The sequence below is a fragment of the Poromitra crassiceps genome, assembly GCF_964638095.1.
Source record: "Poromitra crassiceps genome assembly, chromosome: 13".
Taxonomy (NCBI): Eukaryota; Metazoa; Chordata; class Actinopteri; order Beryciformes; family Melamphaidae; genus Poromitra; species Poromitra crassiceps.
Window position 1 is genome coordinate 43,226,289 of NC_139644.1, and position 17,237 is coordinate 43,243,525.

Below are 17,237 nucleotides of genomic sequence, written 5' to 3' on the forward strand. Positions count from 1 at the left end.
ATACTCAGCTCAATGGAAAAGCATTGAGGAGAAGAGATCTTCCATTCCCCTACAGGCAATCCTGGCAGATAATCTACAAAGCAATATGGTAAACGCAATTGACAACCCATGGGTAAGACTCACTCTTAAAGTGTGGAAAACAGTGATAAAAGAATATAAACTAGAGAAAGCGATTATTATTCTCAAATGGTGTGCATATGATTCTGACTTTACTCAGGACAAATTTGATTCCAGATTTAAAGATTGGGCCGATAAAGGAATAACAGCAATGTGTGGGGTAATGGAAGAAAGATAATTTGAGAAATACTTGCTAGAAAATCAAGACTTCTATCGATATCTCCAATTGCGACATTATTTTGAAAAGATAAAAACTGTAACCGAAGCAAACATAGGTATATTAGAACTTTTTAGAAAAGCATACAACTCAGATATCAGTAGTAAAACTATATATTGCATATATAGGTCCTTGTTAAGTCTGAAAGGACATTCTACCTAATATATATAAGAGAAAAATGGGAAAATGGAGGAATGGCTATATCTGAGGAAGAATGGACAATATGGAGATATCAATGGAAATGTACTAGTTCACAAATATGGAGGGAATTCACATGGAAATGCATCATTAGATATTTTATTACACCATCTCAGAAAGCTCACTGTGATAACTCATCTTCTTGCTGGAGAAACTGTGGAAGTCAAATAGCACATCACTATCATGTCTTTTGGGTCTGCCCCGTTATCAGGGGTTATTGGAAGATTCACGAAGCTATACAGGATGTTTTCAAATGTGTAATACCCCTAGATAGTAAAACAATGTCTTTTGGATGTATATCGGAAGACTGGTTGAAAGAAGACAGATATTTGATTAATATATTGCTGCTGGAATGCTGGGTTCAATATATAACACCCACTAGGCCAGATTGCTTTCTTTTTTTATCCAAGATGAATGTATAATGAAAAGTCCCCACATAGGTTACGCTAAAACCACCACCGCAAAGCGTCCTACCTGTAGTTGGCCAGTCGGCAGGAAAGTATCGCGGGACTTCACGAGACTTGGTGACCGAGATCACGTTTGAGGTAATTTGATCCCTGTGAGAGTCCAGGAAATGGCCTGGGGCGAAATATCACTCTGGTGGATGTTGAGGGATCACATTATTACGATATGTGGCGAAAACGGGAATAAAAATAGCTATTTAGATGCAGGAAAGACAGGCTCACACTTGGCCCCAAATCAGCTCCATTTTACAACTGACTTGGACGCTATTGATCTCAAAACAACGCTAGGACAGCCAGAAACGCAGCGGACATCACTGGGTGAGTGGCCAAATCATAATTATTGCCAGGAGATGGGTCCAGGTTAAAAAAAACCGAAATTCTCCTTTAAGAAAACCACAAAACAATTTGGAAAATGCAAACATGTAGCAAACAAAGTAAACGGCACAAAAACACAGTATATGCAAAGACTCGCCTAACAACCCCCCCCCCCCCCCCCCCCCGCAACCTCAAAACATTTTACTTTGGCGTTACCAAACATTACTTACTGAGAATCGCTGATCGCATACACACAACTTGATCAACTATCCTTTTTAATGTCGGCCCCACAAAATGCATTCATTTCCCCCCATTAAAATATAGCCAGCATTACATAACCCATATACATAAGTGTGCATAACAATAGGTTTCAAAACACAGGTTTCATTTATAAAGAAAAATGCAGGACCCCCCCTCCTGCTGCAAACCAGCCCAATGACAGTGTGCACACATTCATTTCACACACTGATTTCACTCACACATACAGTACATCATTTGTATCAATTATATAGCTAATATATATATATATAATATATATATATATGCCCCCCCCCCCTCTCTTTTGACAATGACCCCACGACCCCCCCCCCAAATAATCTTGCGACCCCCAGGTTGAGAACCACTGGTTTAGAACAGCAAGAAAGATAGATAGAAAGAAAAGGATGGAGGGTGGGAGAGAGAGGGAGGGGGAGAGAGAGAGAAGGGTGGAGGGGGGGGGGGTCAGAGAAGTATTTGCAAATGATTCTCAGTATTTGTTTAGTTTGAACCTTCTTGGAGTACCAGGTGGGATCTATAGCATCAGGGCCATTTGGACAGTGCCACATAAGCTGTCAATCCCAGGATGATCATGTCTGATCATTTAGAAAAAATTCAGTGGAACCCCTCCGGCATACACCGCCAGACTAGTCACATGACTAGAGACTGGCCATACAACGCACTGCCAGTAGATGCCAAACACCACCTATCTGCTAAACGCTTTGATTGATGTGCAAAATCCTATTTGACCCGAGTGTGTGTGTGTGTGTGTGTGTGTGTGTGTGTGTGTGTGTGTGCATCAGGTATGCCTGGTCAGTCTCCAGGAGATGATGCTTCCTACAGCCAGGCCAGCGAGGAAGATGATGATGAGGCCAGAGGTGTGGCTCAACGATGACACCTTCTGCATCGACAGGCGGGTCAACTCCGAGAAACTGCTGATCTGCAGGTGACACAGAGAGACTTTCAGACAGCTCATGTTGTTGATCTGGAGGTGACACAGAGACACTTTCACACAGCTCATGTTTGGATTTCACAAATATCTTGAAAGAAATAATTGAGGATTCATGTGTTAATAAACAAGGTGCTGTTTTAATGTAATGTGCATTTATACTGAATCAACCTGGGCATCAATCAACAACCAAAATAGTTTGCAAAAAGCTGTGAACGTTGGTGTCAAATTGACTATCTAGTGCCCCCTATTGGTCAAGCTCCAATCACTTGTGCTGTGTGCAGTCACCAGTACAGTGCATGCGCCTCATGGCAAACGAGGAAGTAAGTTCAGTTTCTCTTAGTTAAGTTTGGTTAATCTTTGTTACATCTCGGTGTGTGGATTTACTTCGAAAATGACCGTTTCCAGTCATTTTGGATTATTATTTCATCGCGTGGCGAGTACATGAGCACTCACATGTACATGTGCTTTTGGCACTGTTGCAATGTGTATTTTGGGGCGATTGAACGGGAGTAGGCAGCTGTAACGTTCACTACCATTGTAGCGCTACGCTAAGTAGCCGTACCGCTCTTTGCACAGCGACGATAAAGGCATCCACATTCTCGTACGTACCGAACCGTGACTTTTGTGTACCGTGACACCCCTAACAATAACAACTTTAGATTTTATCACTGTAATATAATTTCATCGCATTCTTTACAGAGACGCCAAGGATTTCCTCACTGACATTAGAAAGACTGCAGCCTCTCCCTATAACTCTTATCCACACCAATTTAGCATGGGTGCAACAGTGGAAGGAGCCGACATTTTGACATCACCAAAATGACAAGCATGAGGTGAAAAATGTATAGTGCTGTCGACGTTATTCATGTGAGTGAGCACAGAACAAACATGTCAGAGCTGCTATGAAATGAAATAGCAAAAGAACTCAAAAGACATACCCATCCTCCGTGTTCGTGGATCCAGCTCAGCAACGTCTTTCTGAAATAATCCAAGGTCCACTTCAGGATCTGCAACACTGAATCAGGGAGATGTTCCTGCACCATCTGAGACACACACACACACACACACACACACACACACACACACACACACAACCCAGATCTGTTCTTTTGTTTGTAAGTAATAATCTGTAGTATCAAGGGGGGGGGGGGTATGGCGGAATGAAAATTGGATTCCCCCATTTTTGCTCCAAGTGAAATGTGTTATGGTCACTGACGATTCAGTAGGTTGCTGGTTGGCTTGGTTCAGTAGGTTGATTCAGTAGGTTGCTGGTTGGCTTGGTTCAGTAGGTTGATTCAGTAGGTTGCTGGTTGGCTTGGGTTCAGTAGGTTGATTCAGTAGGTTGCTGGTTGGCTTGGTTCAGTAGGTTGATTCAGTAGGTTGCTGGTTGGCTTGGTTCAGTAGGTTGATTCAGTAGGTTGCTGGTTGGCTTGGTTCAGTAGGTTGATTCAGTAGGTTGCTGGTTGGCTTGGGTTCAATAGGTTGATTCAGTAGGTTGCTGGTTGGCTTGGCTTGGTTCCAGGCTTAAAACTCATTCTATAAGGCTTTTTCAAAATGTCTATGGAGGAACTGAATGGGGAACTCTCTTCCGGACCAGGAAACATCACAGAATGTCACGTGACTGTTGAGCTATGGATTGGGTCCATATCTAAACACTTGACGAAGGTCTAGGGCAGTGATACTCAACTTGCGGCCCCTGTGTGGCCCGCGATGGAATTGCAAATATATATATATATATATATATATATATATATCGTCGCTGTTGTTCCAGGACCTCGAATAGGGCTGGGCAATATAATCGATACGGCAATATATCGCGATATTTTATTTCCCGATACTGTATCGATACTTGGACGCCAAGTATCGCGATAAAAAAAACAAAAAAAAAAAAACAATTGCAGGCCAGGCCATGCCAGGCCTCTGCATCTGCATTTGGTGATTCCCACCCCTAATCGATACTGTATCGATATTTCCCATATCGATGCATTCAGTAACACTCAACACTCAGTAGTTTCGACTAAATTTGTCCACTAACTTCTCAGTATAAAGTGATGTACATATTATTACACTATCTGGGTGGTACACAGTGTGTTGTATCTTTAGCTCCATTATTTAATTTTGAGTAAATTCTGTAGAATATCGCAATATATCGCAATATGTATCGCATCGCAATATATCGTGATACAATCGTATCGTGACCCAAGTATCGTGATATGTATCGTATCGTGAGATCCTTGCCAATACCCAGCCCTAACCTCGAATGTCCCTTTTTTCACTTTTTTACTTTTTGTCATAAATATCATTGGTCACCCTTCACATCTCTATGTGGTTTTTACCAAATGCAACCAATGCAAAAGCATTAAAACGAGCTTGTGAGTAAATCTCGTAACGCCATTCGCCCTCAATCTGTCAGTCAAACCTCGAAATTCGTCCCCTACCTCCGTCTGTACCCTCCCACGCAGGACAATAAACCTGGAAAAGTCACACGGCAGACGCGCTGTGTATTTCTCATATCGTTTTGACTAATCCTGGCTTCCTCTGACGTGAATAGATCAATCAAATGTTTTCCAGTTATTCCTAGGCTGCAAACTTGTTTTAACATGCAAATTGGAGTGTTTTCTGACGAGAATAAAGTAACGTTAACGTTACGTTATGTCAGACTGTTCTCATCCCCATGGCAAAGCCTTCGCCTCGGCCATGAGAGGCGAGGAGCACTGCTGCTGCTGCTGCGCACGCCCCCGCGGCCCGGAGCTTGGGGCTCGTGCATGAGCATACGACTCTCTCCCGCCTGACTGGCCGGGAGAGAGTGCTTCCAAGTCGGACTGATAATATAAACAACATCATTTGAGCTTATCCAGGTAAGATGTTAATAAAGTAATGACACATTCAGCGGGAAACTAACTATAATTAAGACATGTGCCAACTTTGACGACGTTTGGTTCAGTATTTTAAGAGCAAACAGGTTTTTTTTTACTTCCTGAAAAGTTGCTGTTTTGGAGATTCAAGGTCCTGGAACGACAGCGACGATATATATATAAAAAAAAAAAAAAATATATATATATATATATATATATATATATATATATATATATATTTTTTTTTTACAGTGCACCTGAACGCAACATGCAAGATACCCGCTGAATAAGTGTCCAAATGTTCATGTCATTCTGGCCAATACTCACACTTCTGTTATAGCATTTCAGTCTGGAATATGGAATATCTTTCAATAATCTATGATTTAGTTGCGAAATATGGAATATCTTTCAATAATCTATGATTTAGCTGCTAAATTGTCAAATACCGCCGTCTGCTCGCTACCCAGGCACTTATGTACGTATGTACTTATCCTAACTAACTTAACCTAACTATCCGGTGTGCACAACATTGTCAGACTAAACACTGGCTGACACCCCAAAAACCTACAATCCGCTACAGAAAAATGTATATAGTTTGTTTATTAACTGGCCCCTGGCCTCCTATCATTTCACGAAAGTGGCCCCCGGGCAAAGCAAGTTGAGTATCAGTGGTCTAGGGGGAAACCTTGTGTATGATCAATAAATGGTGACGCTGAGAAGAGCAGTGTGCGGGATCTTCTTTCTTCAACTCAAATGTAATAGGCTCAAATTAAATGTCCACACATCTCCTTCTTTTAAATAGCCAGCCTAAGTGATGTTTTTGGATGGATACACTGTGTAGAGGCCCACGTGGGAGCTATATAACACCCAGCCAATAACATTGCTCACAGCACAACAGCCAGCCAATAGCATCGCTAAGATGTTCTCCGAGGAATCCCTCAGCTGAGCAGAGTCAGCGCCGGAATAAAACCAGGAAATGGAGCTCCTTCCCAGATCAATGTTTGAGCTGTTTGGCGCTCATCCCTCGATGGTTTGAAGGTATGTGTGTGTGTGTGTTTATTTGTGTTTTTATAGCATAACCACTGTGAAACCATCAGAGAATAACATTTAATCCCTGCGTTTTACCGGCGCGCTCTCTCTCCACATAAACACAACCTCGCTCGACCACATAAACACAGCAAAACAATGTCCCGTCACTAAAATACACAGAGGACGCAGCGTCTCTCAACATAAACACACTGCTACACTATTATATGGGCCAGAAGTGATCGTTTTGAGGGGGAACTTTTGTATAATTATATCATGGTTTTTTTTGACTGAAATAGTTGCATAGTAAACCTTTAAGACGCACACCCACCCTGACAGCCACCCTGCCGGCCACATAGAAGAGCACGGCGATCCTCCCCCAGGTGATGTCGCCATCTGCAAACACTTTCTCCACCAGCTGCGGGAATCTGTCAGAAATGGAGCCGGGGCCAAGAGCCATCCCATCTATCATACTGGAATGAAGAGGTGGGATGAGAGAGGAGGAAGGTGGAAGAGGAGGAAACTGTTACACAAAACCATCAATGTACATTTGATTATTTTCATACCATTAATGACATGGATTGTTCATGACTGAACCAATGAAACACATAAATAAGAATCCATTGGAGGATTGACACGGTTTTTAGGAAGCTGAGGTCAGAGACAAACCTTTATCATATTGGAGATAAATAACATTGACTGGCCAATGATAGATAGACTGGCCAACTGATACATCAATCTAACCTTCATTTGGACACCAGGAGCCAAGTGCACCAGCTGGGCGTAAAAAAGTAGGTCTTAACTCTTATGCCGGTCTTAGCTACGCCCGACGTTGTGATTTGAATTTATACCGAGTGCACCAAGCCTGACTGACCATGGTCGTAGCTGCGCCCGGTCTTTAGGCTGTGGACGTGCGCGTTCACGTGAATACGTGCTTGTTGCCAAACAACACACTTCTCTCAGATGAGCTCGAGACAGCTGACAGACAGCTCCAACGCAGCTCAAACTTATAGAGCATAGAAACGTTCTCACAGTTAAATTTATCAGCGCCAACACAAACAAACAGAAACAAGATGCATGGGATTTGATCACAAGTGCAATCAGTACTGAATGCGATGGCAGACTGCGCACTGCGGGCAGTTGACGAAGTCAGGAAGAAATGGGAAGATCTTATGGGGGTAAAATGGTGTCAGATCAGCTGTAAATGGACAGATTATGATTCACAAATAGATAGTACAATCTGTAAACACATAACACGATCCACAAACAATAAACAGCGCCCCTACAAACCTGCCACGTCAGGTCGGGAAACAGCGCCCCTACAGGTCAGCGGCAGGTCGGTAAACTGCCGAGGCAGCTGCCGCTGCCACTAATTGAGCCAGGCCTCTCTCCATGTTTCTCTCCACTTCATCTCCTGCATGAGGGAGCGGCCGGCCGGCCAGACAGACAGGCACAAGCCCGGTGCTTTTATTTTGGAGGGGTTATCGAGGAGGCGGGACATCCCATTGCAAGCGATCCCCCTCATTGGCTGATTACATTTGTGGATTTTATCTGCGCAACAAGAGTGTCAAAACGATTTGTAGACAAATGCAATGCATTCCACACACAGGCTGTGATGTGCAAACACTAATTCAACACTTGAAGACCTAGCATAGCGATCCACACACACACACACTGATGTGCAAACAGATTTGAGACTTGAACACTGTGCATTGCACATGATTTGTATGTGTGTCTGGAAACAGTGGTTTGAAAATACAAGTTAGACTGTGTTTGTTTGCAAATTGTGAAGAGTGCATTTGTAGAAAATTACACCATAAAACAGCGGTACAATAATGTCAAAACTCTGAAAACAAAACCAAACAATCTACAAACAGAAATTCTGGTTTTGAAATACAAGTCACTGAATTCTATTTGTGGATCATGATGTGTGTGTTTGTGAATTTTAAATATATTTGTGAGTTGTGTTTCACATTTGTGGATCATGGTGTGTGTGTTTGTGGATTTTAAATATATTTGTGAGTTGGGTTTCACATTTGTGGATCGTGTTATGTGTTTACAGATTGTGCTATCTATTTGTGAATCATAATCTGTCCATTTACAGCTGATCTGACACCATTTTACCCCCATAAGATCTTCCGACGCATCAGCTTTTAAAAACCCGCCGACAAGCAGAGGTCCTGCGCCCAAAACGTCCATTTACAGCACATATCGATGGATATTTTTGGAGAAGATTCCCCCGCATCACAGGACGTCACTGATGGCACAGAGCTGTCAGTCCTGACAGCGCAGATCAAGATGAGACAGCTGTCAGTGAGTACGCCTTGGGTGTAACTTTTACGCCTGCTCCACACTAGGGATGGGCATTTCTAGCAAAAACACTATTCGAAATTCGCTGGCCAAAGTCGACTTTTAATCGAAATCTTTTTTTTTTTTTAATTAATCTTTTTTTTTTTTTTTACATTTTTAATTTTTTTTACATTGACATTTTCGAAAATAAAAAACAGTTTTGACAATCATGAGTGGTTCATTAAATATTTAGTAGGCTCAGGTCTGAGTGCCAAAGGGGTGCCAAAGTCACACCCTCTCCCTCTTCATGGGATTTCATCCGCCATTCATTTTTCCAGAAACCTTGCTTAAAATGCTTATAAAAATTGTTTTACTTGCTCAAACCAAGCGATTCGACTATACCGTACTTAGAATCAGGGGAGACAATGAAACATTTCACTCAATTTTTTTTTTTTTCGAATTTCGACTTTCAATAATAAAAGTCGACCTTGATAATAACAACGATTATTCGAAAATTCTAAATTCGATGCCCATCCCTACTCCATACCAGACGTAAAAGTTACACCCAGGCGCAGCACATACAGGGCTTAAGACTACATGGTGCACTAGTCATAAAATTAAGTTAGTCGTAACTTTGAGTTCTATTAACTCATTCACCGCCAATGACGTCTTTGACGTGTTATCAGAAATAGCCCTCCCCGCCAATGACGTGTTTGACGTGTTTTTGTTTTTATGAGTGCAGCGCATAGTTGAAACACTTACCCAGCCTGTGACATAGTTTCGGGTCCCTAACCTCAAACTCAAGCCGACAGCACGTTATCAAACACATACCGCAGCTGTTGTTTGAAATTAGGAAGAAGGTGGAAAGGAAACGCGCTTCCTTGTTGCAGAGGAGAAACGCCATTGAAATGCCCCCTCGCCGCGCTGCAGAGCTGATCGACTTGCTTCAGAGCAGCGGACATCGAAACCGCAGTAGTCAAACCCGTGACCAACATGATCGATCCTGGTCCCTGGACCCCGTTCCTATGTGCCAGCCCGAAAGAGACGAGACGGAGTCACAACTGTGTGGAGGAGGAGAAGCTGTTCGAGGAGGAGAAGCTGTTCTCCTCCTCCACACAGCCTCGCCACATAAATGGCTTTCACACAGAGGGCTGCGTGCCCTCCAGTGTTGCTCCTGGCCAATCCCAGCGCCACAGGGCGTGGTTATTGCTTATCCTAAGTGGGGTTAGAAATCTAAAAGGGGGATCGTGTGTGTGTGTGTGTGTGTGTGTGTGTGTGTGTGTGTGTGTGTGTCTGTCTGTCTGTCTGTCTGTCTGTGTCTGTCTGTCTGTCTGTCTGTCTGTCTGTCGGTGTGTCTGTCTGTCTGTCTGTCTGTGTGTCTGTCTGTACACTCACTCACTGAGCAAACTGTATTGTTGAATGTAAAAAAAGCACTTCATATATATATATATATATATATATATATATATATATATATATATATATATATATATATATATATATATTTTTTTTTTTTTTTGTCATTTGTGTCATAATGAATAATATTTACATGTCTGATGTCAATACAGTTCAAAATAAAAGAATTGAGAGCGAGTTCTGCCTGATATTGTGTGCTGTGTACATAAATGCCATTTTCTGCAATTTCTTTTTTCACAGAGACTTTTTGGGTGAAAACAGGGTGTATATAAATGGCTATAAGTAGAGTACAGAACATGCTAAAAGCTCACTTTTTTTTTCCTGGTGAACCCAGAGACGTACATCTTCATTTTGAGGTATTTCAAATCACTCTGGTGCTAATAGATAATTTACTGTGGGTCTTGAAAGATGACCAACAATTATGAAAATCTTTGGCCTGTGCTAAATATTGGCAGTCCTAAACTGGCGGTGAATGAGTTAAGTGCGTGCAGAAAAATGTAAAGCAAAAATAAAGAAAAACACTATATAGCTAGCGCTACAAATCCCTAAGTTAGACTCCATCCTATTTTCAAGATTTCATTTTAAGAGCCATAGTGAGTAATCAGATTACAAACGAGGAATTTGACTTGAGTGCAAGTACAGTATGCAGCACAGTGATCAGTATGTAGCACAGTGATCAGTATGCAGCACAGTGATCAGTATGCAGCACAGTGATCAGTATGCAGCACAGTGATCAGTATGCAGCACAGTGATCAGTATGCAGCACAGTGATCAGTATGTAGCACAGTGATCAGTATGTAGCACAGTGATCAGTATGCAGCACAGTGATCAGTACGCAGCACAGTGATCAGTATGCATCACAGTGATCATTATGTAGCACAGTGATCATCAGTATGCAGCACAGTGATCAGTATGTAGCACAGTGATCAGTATGCAGCACAGTGATCATCAGTATGCAGCACAGTGATCAGTATGCAGCACAGTGATCATCAGTATGCAGCACAGTGATCAGTATGCAGCACAGTGATCATTATGTAGCACAGTGATCATCAGTATGCAGCACAGTGATCAGTATGTAGCACAGTGATCAGTATGCAGCACAGTGATCATCAGTATGCAGCACAGTGATCAGTATGCAGCACAGTGATCATCAGTATGCAGCACAGTGATCATCAGTATGCAGCACAGTGATCAGTATGAAACACAGTGATCATCAGTATGCAGCACAGTGATCAGTATGCAGCACAGTGATCATCAGTATGCAGCACAGTGATCAGTATGCAGCACAGTGATCATCAGTATGCAGCACAGTGATCAGTATGCAGCACAGTGATCATCAGTATGCAGCACAGTGATCAGTATGAAGCACAGTGATCATCAGTATGCAGCACAGTGATCAGTATGCAGCACAGTGATCAGTATGAAGCACAGTGATCAGTATGCAGCACAGTGATCATCAGTATGCAGCACAGTGATCAGTATGCAGCACAGTGATCATCAGTATGCAGCACAGTGATCATCAGTATGCAGCACAGTGATCAGTATGAAGCACAGTGATCATCAGTATGCAGCACAGTGATCAGTATGCAGCACAGTGATCAGTATGCAGCACAGTGATCAGTATGCAGCACAGTGATCACATCAACAGCAAAAGATGGAGCAAAACAGACAACAATCTCAAATTACAAATGATAAAGTGCAAAGTACAAGTTATTTAACCCATTGATACCTGATGCAGCATTTGTGTGTGTGTATCCCTTTAAGACCGCGAACTGCGTTAGTTTGCGGTCTTAAAGGGATACGCACACAAATGAGGGATATACACGCAAATGCTGCATCAGGTATCAATGGGTTAAAGTGACATAATGGGTGGTGGGGGGGTAGGCTAGGATAGTGTCTGTGGGAAATGTCCATGTAAAATGTCCACCAAAAGTCCTATAAATTGACATAATGGTGTGTGTGTCTCCAGTCTGGAGATGTCTCTGAGCAGTTGTCTGAGATTGTTGGACACCCTGTACAATTTGAGTGGATATTGCTACAAATGATCTGCTATAGTGAGAGTCTAGACGGTGGCTGGTCTCATACACATTAGTTTGCAATCTAGCGAGATAAATAAGAAGCTGAAGGGACTCACTCTTGGAACTCAACGTCATCATTTAACTTGTCGCCAGCCTTTCGGATCAGGTCACTCAACTGGGTCACCATCTTCTGCTCGTGCTCAGTCTGTACTTCCTGGATCAGTGGGGTGAAGGGCGGGACTTCCTCCGAAGGCACTTCCTTCAGCTCCTGCTTTATCACACTAGAAATAGGGATGATGCACAACTTATTTCCACAAACCGATGGTCTCATTTGCAGAAGTTCAGTTCCACTTTAGGGAAAGCTCATCGTTGTTGTTGGACCAGCTACGCTTAGATATGGCGTTGCTTTATTCGCCTGTGTCTTTGGGAAGTGCCAAACATGAGCATTTCCTCTGTGTATGTATTAGGGATGTCACGATACTAGAATTTCCACTTCGATACCGATACCCAGGAAAATATCGATACTCGGTACCATTTTCGATACCACGCGGCGAGATGAACACATCAAGAGGCATAAAAAATAAACAAAGACTGATGGACAGACAGATGCACGCTTCTCCATAATCTAGGCCTGATAAAACTCATTACAAACTTTGACCTGACACAGCAGATTACACCTGCTCTCGTCATCAGCCTATCATAACACAGCAAATTACACCTGCTCTACTCATCAGCCTATCAGAATACTTTGAACTTGTTGAAGCAAAAGATACCCACCAATGACAGGACGGGAGAAATCAGTGGTATGTTTGATTTTTCATTAAGAGAAAGCACTGCTGATATTGATACAGTTGTAAATGAGTATTGTATCCGTTTCAAATTTTTAGTATTGACTTTTATCCATACTATCGATACTTTTGACAACCCTAGTATGTATCATAGATGCAGGCTGCGCTTTCGGTGAAGCGAAACTGAACCGCAAACGAGTACATCTCTTAACAGAATGCAGAAGGTTGTGTGCTGCTGGCTATGGTTTTGCACTTTATAGTGTTGCACTTTACATTCTAATGCCTTTGCTGCTGTTGCTATTGTTAGTTGTTGTTGGTAAGTATTGTTGCTGTTCTTATTTTTGAGTGTGTGTATTGGATTTCTCTTTGTGTTTATTTTTAGAGCTGTTTTGATGTCTTCCTTGTGAGAGCTGCTGTAACGAGTACATTTCCCCACAGTGGGACTAATAAAGGCAATCAATCAATCAAAGTTATGAAGGAAGCAGATCGGTGGATCGAATCCCGCTTTACCCTTGGGCACGTGCTGTCAACACAGCGCGCAGGTTACACATAGAGCAGTAGTTCTGGTCTGGTCTAGCCTCACACACAACCCACATTTTTCCTCATGTAGCCTGCGTTGTGTTGACAGCACTGGCAGCAACCCATGTTAAGGGCTAGCCCAGGGTTAGAGCGGGATTCCATTAGCTCCCGCTTCCAAAGCACACGCGCTAACCACTATGCCACGATTAGAATATTACTGGCACAACATAATTGTGTAACGTTAATTGTGTCACCAGCATTAACTAGGGCTGTGAATCTTCACTGGCCCCACGATTCCATTACGATTCATCTGTCAACGATTCATTCGATTCAATTCGATTCCACGATGCATCTGGATACAGCTCAAAAAGTATTGCAGCTCCAAGTATCACATCCTCAATTTTCTATATTATTACTGCACATGGCTACTTTTTCATCAATTAATACAAACACAGTGGGATAAACATCAACTCCCTTTTTTACATAGAAAGTGCTTTAAAATCTGAATGTCAACATAAACTTAAACATAAAGGATTCATCGATTATCTGTCAACGATCCGTTTCGATGCATCGCGACACGTCCGCATCGCGATGCGTCGATTAAACGATTAATTTGGACACCCCTACCAATAACTCAATATCAGTACTTGATTAAACTTACTCCTTTATCAGGGCTTCCCCAATCCGTTCATCTGTGGAGGAATGAAAGCTGCATTAGTTTACACTCGTCTGTTATTGATGATACCACATTAAAGCGTTTTCTTCTCGTCAATGTTTGAGTTTGAGTTGAATCATTCTGACTTGCAATACATGATTGAATTATGCAGAATGTACACTTGAAAAAAAACAATAAAAAATAGACATACATTATGCATTATTAAAACAAACCCCAACATCAAAAAATACAATCAACGCTTAACTACAGCCCATTAAAAAGCCTTACGCCACAAGAGATGACAGCCCTTTTCTGAACCCTGTCCGTACAGCCCACAAGCAGTCCACTCCCATTTTGTAGACATGGTCTGATCAGTGTGTTCTAGATATCGACAGGTCTTCTACAGGGAGCCCATGTCTTGCCATCACAGTGAGAAAATGCAGACGCTTGGAGGCTTTTTTCACAGCCTCCTCAACATGAACATCTCTACTAAGCTGATTGTCCAGGTGGAAACCCAGTGAACATCTCCACTGAGCTGATTGTCCAGGTGGAAACCCAGTGAACATCTCCACTGAGCTGATTGTCCAGGTGGAAACCCAGTGAACATCTCCACTGAGCTGATTGTCCAGGTGGAAACCCAGTGAACATCTCCACTGAGCTGATTGTCCAGGTGGAAACCCAGTGAACATCTCCACTGAGCTGATTGTCCAGGTGGAAACCCAGTGAACATCTCCACTGAGCTGATTGTCCAGGTGGAAACCCAGTGAACATCTCCACTGAGCTGATTGTCCAGGTGGAAACCCAGTGAACATCTCCACTGAGCTGATTGTCCAGGTGGAAACCCAGTGAACATCTCCACTGAGCTGATTGTCCAGGTGGAAACCCAGGTATTTTGTGCTTGTGACAACAGGGACAACCTGGCCGTTGAGGATTAGAGGGGCTGGCTGGGGAGGGTCCTCTCAGCTCCATTGACTTGTTGCCATTGAGAAGCATGTTATTTGCTGCAGCTCATTCCTCAAGCTGCTTTGCTTCACCTGCCATTGATGTATCAGTTCCTATGTCAGAGAGTCTAATGGCACGGGACAGCCCTATATCATCAGCATACCCTATATCAGTGCTGACCAATTTGGGGCCCGCTCTGTTTGTTTTGGCCCACCACAGATTTTTTTTGGGGGGGGGGGGATCTCTTCTTTCCCCCCACTGATTGCAAAGGGTGGACAAGCTTTTTCATGTGGTGACTTTGTGAAACAGTGTCTGAATGTGGCTGCGGATACGGTGTTCACTCCTGAGATTGCATCCCTGCAAATTGTCATGGCAAATTGTTTACAAAAGATGGACAATAAAGCTGATTTTCAATGTACCTTGAGGATTTTTCAAGTTGTGAATTAAGTCAAATTTCTCTCTTGATTACAAAGGTGGAAAATACAACTGTTTTTAACTGGGTCTTTACTGATTAAATGTTTAAGCTCCCCACAAATGCAGATGTTTTTTTTTAAATATATATAACCAATTGCAAATTATTACAATTACCAAACAGATAAAAAGTAGATTATTATATTGAAATGTTATTTTAGATTTAGAATGTTAATTTTCTATAAAACACAATACATTTTAATGTAATTCCACAACGTTTATTTTTGGCCCTCGGCCCTCCACCCAGATTGAGTTTTGGCCCTTCATGGGAAAGAATTTGGGCACCCCTGCCCTATATCAAGTGTCTCAAACAGGACTGACCGGATGCACATATATAACAGGAACAGGTAAGGTGAAATGACGCCCCCTTGTGGAACCCCAGATGTAATATCTTTCCATGTGCTATATACCGGTATATGCTATTAGCCACAACTCTCTGTCTTCTCCCTGTTGTATAGCTGTGGAGTCAGGTGAGGAGCTGTGGACATAGATCTAGTGCAGCCAGGTGCTGTAGGAGGTTTGCATGGTCGACACAGTCAAAAGCCTTTGACATATCAGCCAGCAGTATCCGGACCATTGGTGCATTGCAAGAGTCTGTCTGAGTAAGCCAGGTGTGGGTGGCTTCAACAAGAGCATTTGTTGTGCTATGTCCTGGTAAATATAAATATGCATGTTGATTCTTGCATTCTTTCAGGGCTGTTGGCATGAGCTTTTTAACCACAAATGTCTCCTGGACCTTTCCAAGACATGAGATTAGGGAAATTTGGGCCTCCAGTCGCCTATCTGTCTTGGGTTTGGGACTTTTGGGACAGGTCACAGGGCAGATGTTTGCAGCCTTCCATTCATTAGGTACAACTCCCAGTTGATACGAGCAATTCACTAGATGTGTGACAACTGGTGCAAGATCATCAGAACCTTGCTTTAGTAACCAAGGTGGGAGAGCATCTGGACCACTGGCTTTTCTAGGATTTAGTCTTAGGAGAGACCGTTTCATCTGTCCAATGCTGCATAACTCACCCAAACTGAGTGGTTTGGGGAGGGGAAAGCATGCATAAGTGGTATTCTCCAATCTCCAGTCCATGTTGCTTGTCCGTCGTTGGCGAAACACCCAGCCAGCTGCCACTTGAATTTTGAGGCGCGTACCGTAACAGCAGGAATAGACGCGCATCAAAATTCAAGTGGCGGCTGGCTTGACTAGCTTGGTGACGCGTTGACATGGGTTTCGCCAACGACGGCTCACTTGTTCAGCAAAAAAAAAAAAAAAACTTGATGTACACTTGGCCGCAGTAGCTTACCTGATATCCCGTTTCCTTCACACGCCATTTAAAGCAACTCAAGAGAACTCCTGGAAACTTTTTGCCGTCTTCCTCTTTCCAGAAAATCCTCCCTCTCCTCAGTGCGTTTTTCAGTCTACGATTTTTTTTTCAGATACGTTTGCAGAAAAATGCGGAAAAGACTTAGCCTCGGCGTGTCTAATTAATATCAGTAAATAAACCACGTGAAACTACGATAACCGCGATAGACTGCTGACAGACAGTACAACTTGGTAAGTTCAGCCAACTTCGGCGGAATTTCCCTCCGACTGTACAAACAGGTCCTCATGTGAAATGTGTCCGTGTAGAAACATTGACTGACTGATACAGAATAGATACTGCCTGTTCGCTTTCATGATGACGTTAATCAAATATTATTATTTCCCCCATAGCTGGCTACTATTCAGCAAAGCGGAACGACAAATAA

At 42.7% G+C, this 17,237-nt stretch overlaps 1 protein-coding gene across 1 annotated transcript; it reads right to left on the reverse strand.

Moving 5' to 3' along the window:
• Nucleotides 1–1,866: 1,866 nt before the first annotated feature.
• Nucleotides 1,867–17,067, reverse strand: LOC310787494 (apoptosis regulator BAX-like). The gene is made up of 6 exons (XM_083648929.1): nucleotides 16,793–17,067; nucleotides 14,091–14,121; nucleotides 12,239–12,403; nucleotides 6,731–6,872; nucleotides 3,457–3,561; nucleotides 1,867–2,506 (listed from the first exon to the last, which is right to left on the reverse strand). The coding sequence occupies exons 1-6, from the start codon at nucleotides 16,818–16,820 to the stop codon at nucleotides 2,366–2,368; spliced, it is 612 nt and encodes a 203-aa protein (XP_083505055.1). The 5' UTR covers nucleotides 16,821–17,067; the 3' UTR covers nucleotides 1,867–2,365.
• Between the last annotated feature and the right edge of the window lie 170 nt (nucleotides 17,068–17,237).